Genomic DNA, 12,307 nt, shown 5'->3' on the forward strand with positions numbered 1-12,307 from the left:
ATGAAAATAAATAACATAATAACTTCAATTAGGAAGAAGAGTTTTTATATTTATATATTAATTATTCATTAAATATTATTTTTTTAAATAAGAATATAAAAAAAATTCGATAATATATTAGATAATTTAAATATTGATAATACAAATTTAAGTACTATATAGGAATACAAAAAAGTAATAATAAAAATATATTATATATAAACTATATGAAAAAATTTAAAAAAAAAGAAAACAAACAATGATAATTATTAAGAAAGAAAAAATGAAATAAAAAAAAAAAATTAAATAAAATAAGAAAAAGAAAAAGAATAGGAAAATTTATAAAATTAATAATATTTAGAAAAAATATAAAAATATAAATAAGAATATTAATAAAAAGCAAGTAAAAAAAATATATATGTATAAAAAAAGTATTAAATATATATATATATATATATATATATATATATATATATATATATATATACATATTTATTAAAATATAATATTCTTATTATTTTTTTTTTTTTTATATATAATTTATTAGAGTCAAAAATGTAAGATATGCCAAATAAATATTTATTTTAAATAATATAATCATTAATTTTTTTATTAATAGGTGTATTAATAATATAAATTATTTATTGATATAAAATAAATTTAAATTTCTCTTACATTAAAAACTTAATTTTAAAATAATATTTAAAAAATTAAAAAACATAAAATAAATAGAAGTGATAGCAGTTAATTTTAAATATAAAAATCATTTAATGAATTTTTTTTTTTATATAATATTAAGATAAATATATATTTATAAATCATAATAATTTATTTTATTATAATTTTAATATTTCTAAACATAAAATATCTACTGATTATATATACAAAATAATTACTATATTATTTTTGTATATTATATATATATATATATATTTTAATATATATTTATATTTTACAAATAAATTTATAAATATTTATACACATATTTTTAATTATATATATATATATATATATATGATATTTTGTATTTTAATATTTTTTATTTGTTTTTATTCAATATTTTATTATGTTTTTTATCAATTTTCTTTCCTTATAAATTTTAAATATATAATTTTTTAACTTAGAATTTTATTTATATATATTTAAAATTTAAAATAATAATTAAGAAGTTTAATGGTAATTTTTTATTAATTATATATTCATAAGTTTTTAAAATGTACAATTGCACAAAATTATAGATATCTTAATGATTTTCATTATTAATTTTATATATTTAATATAATATAAAAAATAATTTATAATAAATTATTAAAATCTATTATTTTATTGTTGTAGTTTGATTACTAATTATTTTAGTTCTACTCATACATTAATACATTTCAAAAAATTTTTCATATTAAATATTTTTATATAAAAAAAAAAACTTATTTATCAAATGTTTCCATTAAAAATTTTTTTAATATTTTTATTTATTTAAATTACGTTATTTTTCAATTTTCCATGATGAAACATATAAAAATATTATTATGTCGTTACTTAATGATTTTATTAGAAAAAAATTAATAATATATTTTATTATTAGTTAATACTAAAAAATACTATATATAAAATTAAAAAATTAATTATTTTATGGATAAATTCTTTATAAGGAAGATTTATATCAAATAATTAAATAAATATATAATGTATAAATTATAAAATAAAGAAAAATTAGATATTTATTTTATATTGTTTAATTATATTATATATATATATATATATATATATATATATATATATATATATATATATTAGTCATTTATCCAATTATTTTTTCAATTTTTAATTTGTTTTAATTAATTGAAATATTTCTTTATTAAAGTATTATTTATTTCTTTAATATTACCTAAATGCTCCCTTTAATTAATAAATAAAAATAATATAATTGATATATATATTTACCATAAATTAAAATCATCTTTATAACCATTTATAGGAAAATAAATTTTATTTTCGTTCTCTTATTTTTCATTTTATTTTTGAAAAATTTTATCAACTGTTAATTTAAAAGCATCATCTTATATTTATTCTTTACAAAATAAAAATATAAAATTTTTATACCTATCATTCTTGGAACTAAAGTTTTCAAAATATTTGAACATTCATCTATAGCTGGATTAGTGTTTATTTCTAAAAGCCATGTATTTATATCTTAATCAACTAAAAAATCATAACCGAAAATTTCAAAACAGTGTTTTTTTTCACGAAGAATCATATATTTTTTAACTGAAGATAGTGTAATTAAGACTATATTTTAAATTTTCTATATTATTTTGTTTTTGTAATATTAAGATGGGTTGACTTTATTTTATTCATATAAATAATTATATAATTAATCCATAGTCCACATATTTCCATTTTCGAATTGTCCATATTTATCACTATATTTCTAAATAGCATTATTCGTCAAGTGAATAAATTAATTTTCTATTTAATTTTCTCTTAATGAAAATTCAGAGCTTGATAATCTTATATATCCTTCACTATATGCAAATATTTTTTTTATTATAAAATATATATATAATTATATATATATATATATATATTTATATATTATATTATATACATATATATAAATACCTAAAAATATATATGTCTAGCTCATGTGTTAATAAAACCCAAATTCTAATATCGAATTTTCTATTATTGATAAGAAGAGGTTTTTCTATATATTTTTATATAATAAACTGATCTGCTTTTAGTAATATTTTTTTTTTTTAATTGTTATTTTATTATTATTTATTATTTATGATTTTGTTCGTATTTTCTAATTGTTCTTCTTCTTATTTATCTACTATTTGAAAAAATGCAGTTGAATAATTATTTTTAACTAAAGGCTATTCTTCGAAACCTTCTATATAATTATTTATTATTTTTTCTAATTATTAAAGAGAATTAAACATATGTATACCCCTTCCTCTATTTAAAAAAGTAGGTTTTAATATCCACAAATAAGATGAATAAAGCTTATCCAAAAAAGTATCATGGAGTACTTATTTTAAATATATGTGATTTAGTATTTTATCAGTAGGATATATTCCATATATATTTTATTAATATTTTAAAATTTTTCTAATATTTGTTATATTTTAATCATTTTTTAATTTTTTTCTTAATGAATTCGGAATATTATTTTCATAAAATTTTAAAAAATTATTTAAAAATGATTCACAATATTCATCCTTTTTTTAAATAAAATAAATATACTAATATATATATATAAATATAAATATATTTAAATAAAAATAAATATATTTTTATATATTTATATATATTTTTATAACAAAAAAAATATACTTTAAAATCTATTATATATGTAACAGGAGTTATATTTTCGAAAATATTGATTTTAAAAATATCAGCAAGTTAAATAAGATTTTTTATTAAATTTTATTTATTAGATATTTCACGATGAAATTCAAAATGATTGAGCATTTATTTAAATTAGCTTTAGTCATTTGAGGAGTTAAAATTATAACCTATTGTAGATTATTACCATTTAAAATTTATAAAAGGACTCTATTTGTCTTTTATTTCAGTCCAATATGTTCTATTGTTTAAAACTTTTCGAATTCTTTCACTATTATTACCTTCTCCTATATAGAACTGTTTTTTATATATATAAAATATGTATATATTTATAATATACTTTAAATATTTATTCGGTATTATTTTTTTAAGATTATATATTAGAAATTTATTATTCTTTTTAAATTTAGGGTTTGCTTATTTCTAAAGAATTATTATTTTATTAATGTAATTTTGGAAGTTTTAATTTTTTTTTTCTTCTTCTTTTTTTTTTTTTTTTTATTTTATAAAATTATATTTATTGTGTTATTAAGGTGAACTTTTATTTTATTGATATTTTATTTTATAATATTCTCTTTTTATAAAGGTGATACTATTTCTTCATTAGTTTTTTATATTTAAGTCTCATCTTAAAAAGTCAAAAATTTCTGAAAATTATCGTTATGTGTTATTTTTCAAGCTTTGTTTATAAATTTTTGTTTCTTGGTTATTTGTTTTCAATATCTTATATTTTTTATTATTTCTATGATTAACTTTTGTAACTAAGATAATTCGGAGGATATTATATTGCTATACTTATTAATTTTATTTGTTAAATAAAACAAAAATTTAATAAATGATATATTTAAAACCTTTTTTAATAACAGTTAATTATTAATTATTTTAATGTGGAGATGAAAAACCTGGTATAGAAGAATAGTTAAAATTTTTTTCTGATTTAAATTTAAATAACATTTTATTTTATTTATATATTTTTATAATATTATAATATAAATAAGATTAAATAATTTTTTTTTTTAAAAAAAAAACATTATATATAAAATACTAGAAAAATATAAATTTCCGTTTAAAAAATGTATATAAAATATATATGAATAATTATTATTTAATAATAATTAATATTGATTTTTAAAATAATTTTATATAAATATAATTAAATAAAAAATAAATATATTTATAAAGTAAATAGTATTAAATATTAAATATTAAATATTAAATATTAAATATTAAATATTAAATATTAAATATTAAATATTAAATATTAAATATTAAATATTAAATATTAAATATTAAATATTAAATATTAAATTTTAATATTATTTATTATATATATATTTTTTTATTAATATATGAAATTCTATTTTTATTAATATATTAAAATATACATTTTTTTTCATAAATATTTTTCATAATTTCTTGTTATTTCAGAGGAAATATTTATTTAATTTCTTTAAATTCTATTATATTATAGTATATATGGGAAGTTTCCTAAACTTTATTCTTTAAATTAAACATTATCTAATCCTTATTCTTTTTTTAGATAATTTTTTCTTTCATCAATAAATTTAATATTTTCCATTAAATTTTTATATTAATTATATTTTTTACTTTAAATCTATTATTTATTAATTTCTTATATATATTTACTATTTATATTTTTTAATTCATCTATAACATCCTATTTATATAATTTATACTATTCGTATTCTTTATCTTTTAGAAAACTTAGTATATTTTTATTAAAATATTGAAACCTTTATATATTTTCCCATATTAAATCTAAATCAATTACAAACTTTTTATCACCAAAAGACACATTTATCTATTTAGAACTATTTTTTAAATTATTTTATTATTAATTTGATTATAAAACAAGATCTTAAAGAAATATTTTCTAAAATTATATATTTTTCCTAATATCTAGACCATCTTCTGTTAGTAAAAATTATTCCATTTTTTCATTCCAACCTTAAGTTTTTTTTAATTGTTTTACAGATCTTTTCTTGAATTATTTTATTCTATATATATATATATATACATATTAATAAAAAGTAAAACAAATAAGTTTATTTTTTTATTACCTTTCTAATTATTAAATATTATTCAAAAAATTAATAAAAAAATATTGAATTACATTAAGTTTTGTCTATTCTTCAATAGATAGAGCTCCTAAATTTTCCACCTCAAAATTAATAAAGCAATTTTCGGGATTATCTAGTTCTTTTTGTGAAAACTCGAACTATATTTCTTATAAACAAGTTGATTTAGAAGTATTTGTGTTTTTAGATATTTTCTTAGTAATAAAAACACTATTTTAATGAGAGTTATTTGTAGAAAAATCATCTTTATTTTATGTGTTTTATATTGTTTTTATTTATTTGTTTAAAAGTGTATTATAGTTAAAATCTTAGCTTTTATTATTTTATTTATTAGTTAATTACTTTTATAAATCTAAAGGTAAAAATTCATTAATAGATGCTATAGAAGAAGATTAGTGAATTAAATATTATTTTTAAAATTATTAGAAACATTTATCATTTTTAGATAATCTTTATAAATGGTTTTTAAATTTATATTTAAAACCCATTTAATTTATTTTATTTTCATCTTTATTTTAATTATCTTTATATATATATATATATATTTATATATATAAATAATCATTTTATTATACACGGAGGTCTCTCAGTATTGTATTTTTAAAACATATTTTATTTTGTTTAGTTTAAATTAAATATAGTATTTTCTATATTATTTTTAGCATTTTAAGTCTTTTTATATAATTCGTTTTTAAAAAGTATATAATCTTAGTATTCAGGTAAAGGTCTTATTTTTTGTGTTTCTTTTTTATTTATTATTGGTTCTAAATAATTAGATAATTTTTAGTTTTTTAATTATGAATAATTTGGTTCTGTATAGAAAAGTTATTACGGTTTTATTTCCTATTTTATAGATTATGATTTATTTATGAATGTATTTTTAAATTCGTGGTCTTTTGGTAATAATTTGTTTTTAAAAAGCTTTAAAGGCTTTTTATGCTCACTAAATTAAGTCATTATATAAAAAATGGAACTGTTCGTTTTAGTTTTAGAAGTTTCAAAATTCATGTTTTTTTAGTTTTTTTTTTTTTTTAAAAAAAAAAATACTAAATTATTTATAATTTTTATTTTATTTTTTTTTATAAGAAAAAAAAAAAATTTGAATATTTATTTGTAATATTTTATTAAATGAAAAAAAATAATGTATAAATAATTTGTTATTATTAAATTAAACTAAAATTATATATATTTAAAGACAATTATTATATTAAAGATAAAAATAATATTAAAAAAAATGATTAGAAAAAATATTAGAATGAGAAGAGAATACTTATTCAATATGGAATAAGAAAAAAAAGCCAAATAAAAATATAATTAAAAAATGCAAATAAAAAACGCAATAAATGGTATTTATTATAAAAAATTAAAACTAACAATAATAACAAAAATAAAATAGCCAATTAATAAATTCCAACCGAATTATATAAAGAATCGGATAAATTAAAAAAGGAATTATAAGCAAACGATGATAATACAATAAGTAATAAATATAAATATATTTATAAATTATATATATATATATATATATATAAATATATATAAATATAAATATTTTTTTATATTTATATTATATAATTATAGTTCCCAGAAATCATATTGACGATGAATATGCAATGGCTTAATATCGTGATCCAATGATATTAATAACGACTTCAAGAAGTCCTTCACCAAGACTAATAAGTTTTTAAAAAGTAAAAAAAGCATGCAATTATATTAATATTTATATATATATATATATATAAATTTTTTATATATAAAATTATACTTATATATAAGGAATTAGTCTCGTTTTTCCCTAATAGTGAAAGAATGAATAGGGGTGCTACTGTAATAAAAAACTTAGTTTAATTTTGTAACTAAAAAAATGTTACAGATTTAGTAATAGTTCATGAGCATCGTGGCGAACCTGATGGTATGATAATTTCTCATTTTCCTTTAGGCCCTACATTATATTTGGGAGTTAAAAATTGTGTATTAAGACATGACATTAAAAATGCTAAATTAGATTCTATAAGTTAATAAAATCCTCATTTGATTTTTCATAATTTTTCTACTGCGTTAGGATAACGAATAATGAATATTTTCAAGCATTTATTCCCTATACCTAAAATAGATTCTAAAAAAGTTATTTCTTTTGCAAATAATAGCGACCTTATTTCAGTTAGACATTGTTTATATGAAAAAAGTGATTAAAATCGACTTAATGAAGTTGTTTCTTTTGCAAATAATAGCGACCTTATTTCAGTTAGACATTGTTTATATGAAAAAAGTGATTATAAAACTGTCGAACTTAATGAATTGGGACCTAGATTTGAATTAAAACCATACTAAATCTCACTTGGAACTATTGATTAAACTGAAGCTACCAAAGAATGGGTTTTAAGACCTTATATGAATACTGCTACTAGAAGATAAGCATTTTGAATATAAATAAAATAATTTTTGTTATTATATAATAATACAATAATATAAAGTTTTAAAAAAAACACTAGTATGTTTAAAAATATAATAGAATTTTATTTTATTTATTTATTTATTTATTTTTAAAAAAAAAAAACTAAATTTAATAATCTAACATTTATTTACAAATTATTAAATTAAGCCTTTTTCATATTTATTTAATAATATAAAATGTGAGTTTAAATTAAGTTAAAAAAATAATATATTAACATCAAGATATGCTTTTTATTATCTTAGAATCAATTATTAAGTATTTTTAATATAATTATAAATACTGTACATAAAAAATAATATAAATTCTAAGTATATCATTCATTGTTTAATTTTAATTATATTCTATTTTATTTTTTTATCAATATATACATATATATATATATATATATATATATATATATATATATATATTTTATAGAATTTCTTATTAAATTTACTATTATTGGGAGAATTCGGAACGATTTCGATAAATATGATACGTTCTAATTTAACTTCTTAACTAAATTAAATAATTATTTCAATTTTTTAGATTTAATTGCTCAAGATATTAAATTTAATTTATTTTAAGATATTTTATAAATTATTTTAACTAATTCTTTATTTTTGAAAGATATTAAAATTTCAAATTTTTATTAATTATATATTATTTGTTTTAAGGCATTTAAAACTATGCATTTGTTTTTTAATATATGTTTTGTGATAATATGAAATGATTTGTATATATAAATATATATTTTTAATATTAGAATGTAAATATTATATTTAATGTAAAAAAAGTATATACATAAGGTAGAAATTTTATAAAGTAAGTATACAAAATATATATGATTTAGGTTATAAACTTATAAACATTTATTTTTAAAGTTCAAAACTTTATTAAACGGAAAAAAAATAACTTGATAATAAATTAAATATGTATTTAATTTTTTTTTATATAATAAATAAATAATGTTAAAAAAATATTACTTGTAAGTATAATTAATAATTTAGTTAATATTTATGAGTTGCTAAATAAAAATATTAAAGTATAATTAAAGAAATAAATAGGAATTATTAGTAATGATTAATATTATGAAAGGAAAATAAACATTATTCAAATATATATAAATATATATAAAGATAAATATATTTGTGTAAGAAATATAAATTTATATATATATATATATATATGATTAATATATAAATATAAAAATAATTATAAATATAAATATTTTTTTTTTATATATTTTTACTTATTTATATTTTAAATATATTTCTTATTTATTAATATATTTTTATTTTTTTATTTATTTTTATAATAATACATTTATATAATTTTTTTTATTTATTTTAATATTATAATATAAGATTTAAAAATAAATAAATATTATTTATCATATTATTTATCTTTAATATATATATATATATATATATATATATAATAAAAAAAAACCGAAAAATATTATTTAAATTAAATTTCTAAAAATATATAAAGATGTAAAGGAATTATTATAATGACTTAGAAATAAATAGAGATGCCACATAAAGTATGATTGCACATGCGTAAATATTTTATACATTATACAAATAAATTATTAATAAAGATATTGCAAATTATCACTTAAATATCATCCAAAATATAATTCCGAAAATCCTTATTTAACTTATAAAAATTTTTGTTTAGTTTCTGAAGCATATTAAGTTTTAAGCGATCGTATAAAAAATCAATAAAAAAATCCATTTATAAATAAAAAAAATAGCAATAAAAAGATCATTTTATGATAAATATGGTGAATTTAAATTAAAAGAAGGATTTTTTAGTTAATAAAGTAATAAAAAAATATATAATATTAAAACATATATTTTATTTTTTTAACAAAAATAAAAAAGACTTGAAAGTTAATTATAAAATAAACAAAAAAATATAACTAAAAAATAAAAAAAAAAGGGAGGATATATATTCGAAGGAAATCCAGAAGAAATTTTCGAAAAATTTTTTGGAACAGGAAATCCTTTTAAACAAACATATGGTCTTTTTTTTTAAAAAAAAATATATGATTATATTTTATCTATATATTATATATATATAAACTAGATACAACAAATAAATAAGATATAGGTGAATTATTTAGATATCCATTTGCCCATTTAAATAAAAACTTATCAATGCCAAAAGATTTACATGTAGAAATTGAATGTACATTAAATGAGTTATATAATGGTTGTATAAAGGAAATTACATATAAAAGAACTGTATTTATATATGTGATTATATATATATATGTTTTTTAGATATTAAATAAAGATGGAATAACAACAAAAGAAATAACTGAAATAAAAAAAATTGAAATTAAACCAGGATTTTATAATGGTTAAAAAATAGTTTATTAAGGTTTAGGTCATTAAGAACCTGGAGTAGAAAATTGTAAAATAAAATAAAAAATTTACATTATACATTTTATTTTTTTAAAAAAAATAAAATAAAGCTAATTTAGTTATTACTATTAAAGAATTACCACATAAAAATATTAAAAGAGTTTAAAATGATTTTATTTATTTACATAAAATTAACTTGATTGATGCTTTATCGGCTAAATTCGTTGAGTTTATTACTTTCGATAAAAGAACTATTCTTATACCTATGGATTAAGTAATTAAGTAAATAATTATATTTTTAAATATTATTATAATATGTATGTGTTTATTTTATAAAGTCCATAAACAGTAAAAATGGTAGAGGGTGAAGGAATGCCTATTTATAATTCCGAAGAATTTAAAGTGGAGAATTTCAATTAGTAAGCTTAAAAAGGTGATTTATTTATAAAGTTTGATATAGAAATACCTAAAATAATTAATGAGGAAAAAAAAGAATAATTTGAAATTTTACTAGAAGAAATGTAAAATTGATTAAAATTTAATATAAGTTTTATATATATATTCATAATTTATAATTTATACCTAAAATAAATGAATTAATTTAGTATTTATTGTATAATAACTAAAAATATATAAAATAATATATATATATATATATATATATATATATATATATAATAAATATTTTATAAATTATTATCTAAATAAACATTTAATATATAAATAAATATTATATTAAAATATATTTATAAACGGATAAATAAATATAATATTAAAAAATTATTTATTAATGGATCCGTATTTATCACACCGAAATTTCCAAAGTTAAAACGATTATTCGTAATTTCGTTCTAAAAGTAATAGTATATAAATAAAAAAGAGAAATAAAAGTAATAGTTAATTATTAAATGATTAGTACATACGCATAATTGATAATATTGTAAAATAAAGTAATATAGATGGTGTAATTTTAAATTTTGAAAGTGAAAGAATATTTAATAATTAGAATCAAAAAGTTTAAAATAAAAACTCAAATGGGGAAAACATTAAACTTACTTTATAGGAATATAGATTAAAATAACATTAAATAAAAGTTTTGACTTAACATTAAAAATAAATTGCAAGGAAATAAGATAATAGAGCATATTTTATTTATATTTTATATATATTTATAATTATATATAGTTTAAAATATATGTAAATAGTTGTACAGATACAGGAGTAGATTTAAAGGAAGCTAGAAATAAATACGATAAAATTGAAGTTAATAATTAAATAAATTAAATATTTAGAGATTCAGATGAAAATTTATAAGAAATCAGTAAATTTTTGAAGGCTAAAAAAAATATAGAATTCGAATATTCAGAGGCTAGTAACAAAATTAAAGATGTTCATAAAAAATTGTAAAATACAAAATTTGATATTGCTTAACTAATTGCAAGTAATTTATATATATATATATATATATATATATATATATATATATTTATATATTTAATATATTTTTATTTTATTATTTAATATTTTATCAACTATTTTTATATATATTTTTTAAGCCTATAATTTATATGATAATAATAATAATATTAATAATAATTATGATTTTTAAGATGAATTATATGAAATCTAAAAATATATAAAATAAGAATTTACAGATGTTTAATTAGAAACTGCTAATAAAATTTTAGAATATATAAATAGAGTTTTTAAAGAAAGTAAATAAAGATAATAAATAAAAGTTCATTAAAATAATATATATATATATATATATATATATATATATATATATATATATATAATATATTTTTTAATAAATTAGTAATAAGTAAATATTATTTAGAAAAAAAATAAATTTGGAAAAAATTTATAAGATATTGTTTAAATAAAAGAAAAAAATTTACAATTAGAAAATAAAGTTTAAGAAACATTAAACGAAATAGATAAGAAAAACGAAGAAATCAAGCACTTTAAGTTCTAATTAGAATATAAAGAATCTGAATTAAATAAATAAGCTATAGATATAATTCATTATAAAGATGAATAAAGCAAATTAAATTTAGAAAAGAAATCTT

The 12,307-nt window shown here is 14.3% G+C and overlaps 2 protein-coding genes across 2 annotated transcripts, besides 36 other annotated features; both read left to right on the plus strand. All coding sequences in view use genetic code 6, as the record gives it.

The window, feature by feature from the left end:
• The first annotated feature begins 257 nt into the window (after positions 1-257).
• Positions 258-304: a microsatellite.
• Positions 261-306: a microsatellite.
• A 111-nt stretch (positions 307-417) lies between these two features.
• Positions 418-471: a microsatellite.
• A 417-nt stretch (positions 472-888) lies between these two features.
• Positions 889-934: a microsatellite.
• Positions 889-1,000: a microsatellite.
• A 10-nt stretch (positions 1,001-1,010) lies between these two features.
• Positions 1,011-1,060: a microsatellite.
• A 656-nt stretch (positions 1,061-1,716) lies between these two features.
• Positions 1,717-1,770: a microsatellite.
• Positions 1,771-2,521: 751 nt separating this feature from the next.
• Positions 2,522-2,577: a microsatellite.
• Positions 2,525-2,597: a microsatellite.
• Positions 2,531-2,593: a microsatellite.
• Positions 2,598-3,065: 468 nt separating the features above from the next.
• Positions 3,066-3,128: a microsatellite.
• Positions 3,129-3,213: 85 nt separating this feature from the next.
• Positions 3,214-3,273: a microsatellite.
• Positions 3,232-3,272: a microsatellite.
• Positions 3,268-3,300: a microsatellite.
• A 1,216-nt stretch (positions 3,301-4,516) lies between these two features.
• Positions 4,517-4,646: a microsatellite.
• Positions 4,647-5,952: 1,306 nt separating this feature from the next.
• Positions 5,953-5,982: a microsatellite.
• Positions 5,983-6,603: 621 nt separating this feature from the next.
• Positions 6,604-6,640: a microsatellite.
• Positions 6,641-6,679: a microsatellite.
• Positions 6,643-6,682: a microsatellite.
• IMG5_059980 (u3 small nucleolar ribonucleoprotein protein, putative) lies at positions 6,682-7,863 on the plus strand (the record flags this gene model as incomplete). Its single annotated transcript, XM_004037122.1, has 4 exons — positions 6,682-6,772; positions 6,823-6,906; positions 7,008-7,117; positions 7,203-7,863. 4 exons carry the CDS (start codon positions 6,682-6,684, stop codon positions 7,848-7,850), a joined length of 933 nt encoding a protein of 310 aa, XP_004037170.1. The 3' UTR covers positions 7,851-7,863.
• Positions 6,711-6,760: a microsatellite.
• Positions 6,914-7,000: a microsatellite.
• Positions 7,549-7,702: a microsatellite.
• Positions 7,864-8,241: 378 nt separating the features above from the next.
• Positions 8,242-8,291: a microsatellite.
• A 727-nt stretch (positions 8,292-9,018) lies between these two features.
• Positions 9,019-9,091: a microsatellite.
• A 5-nt stretch (positions 9,092-9,096) lies between these two features.
• Positions 9,097-9,144: a microsatellite.
• Positions 9,101-9,155: a microsatellite.
• Positions 9,114-9,176: a microsatellite.
• A 95-nt stretch (positions 9,177-9,271) lies between these two features.
• Positions 9,272-9,300: a microsatellite.
• A 54-nt stretch (positions 9,301-9,354) lies between these two features.
• On the plus strand, positions 9,355-10,766 carry IMG5_059990 (hypothetical protein; the record flags this gene model as incomplete). The annotated part of the gene is made up of 6 exons (XM_004037123.1): positions 9,355-9,422; positions 9,464-9,573; positions 9,620-9,889; positions 9,955-10,284; positions 10,346-10,517; positions 10,574-10,766. 6 exons carry the CDS (start codon positions 9,355-9,357, stop codon positions 10,764-10,766), a joined length of 1,143 nt encoding a protein of 380 aa, XP_004037171.1.
• Positions 9,767-9,806: a microsatellite.
• A 92-nt stretch (positions 10,767-10,858) lies between the features above and the next one.
• Positions 10,859-10,988: a microsatellite.
• Positions 10,864-10,912: a microsatellite.
• A 396-nt stretch (positions 10,989-11,384) lies between the features above and the next one.
• Positions 11,385-11,424: a microsatellite.
• Positions 11,425-11,680: 256 nt separating this feature from the next.
• Positions 11,681-11,787: a microsatellite.
• Positions 11,683-11,738: a microsatellite.
• Positions 11,715-11,764: a microsatellite.
• Positions 11,788-11,986: 199 nt separating the features above from the next.
• Positions 11,987-12,039: a microsatellite.
• Positions 12,040-12,307: the final 268 nt, after the last annotated feature.

The sequence above is a fragment of the Ichthyophthirius multifiliis genome (assembly GCF_000220395.1).
Source record: "Ichthyophthirius multifiliis unplaced genomic scaffold scaff_1120509250267, whole genome shotgun sequence".
NCBI classification, from domain to species: domain Eukaryota; phylum Ciliophora; class Oligohymenophorea; order Hymenostomatida; genus Ichthyophthirius; species Ichthyophthirius multifiliis.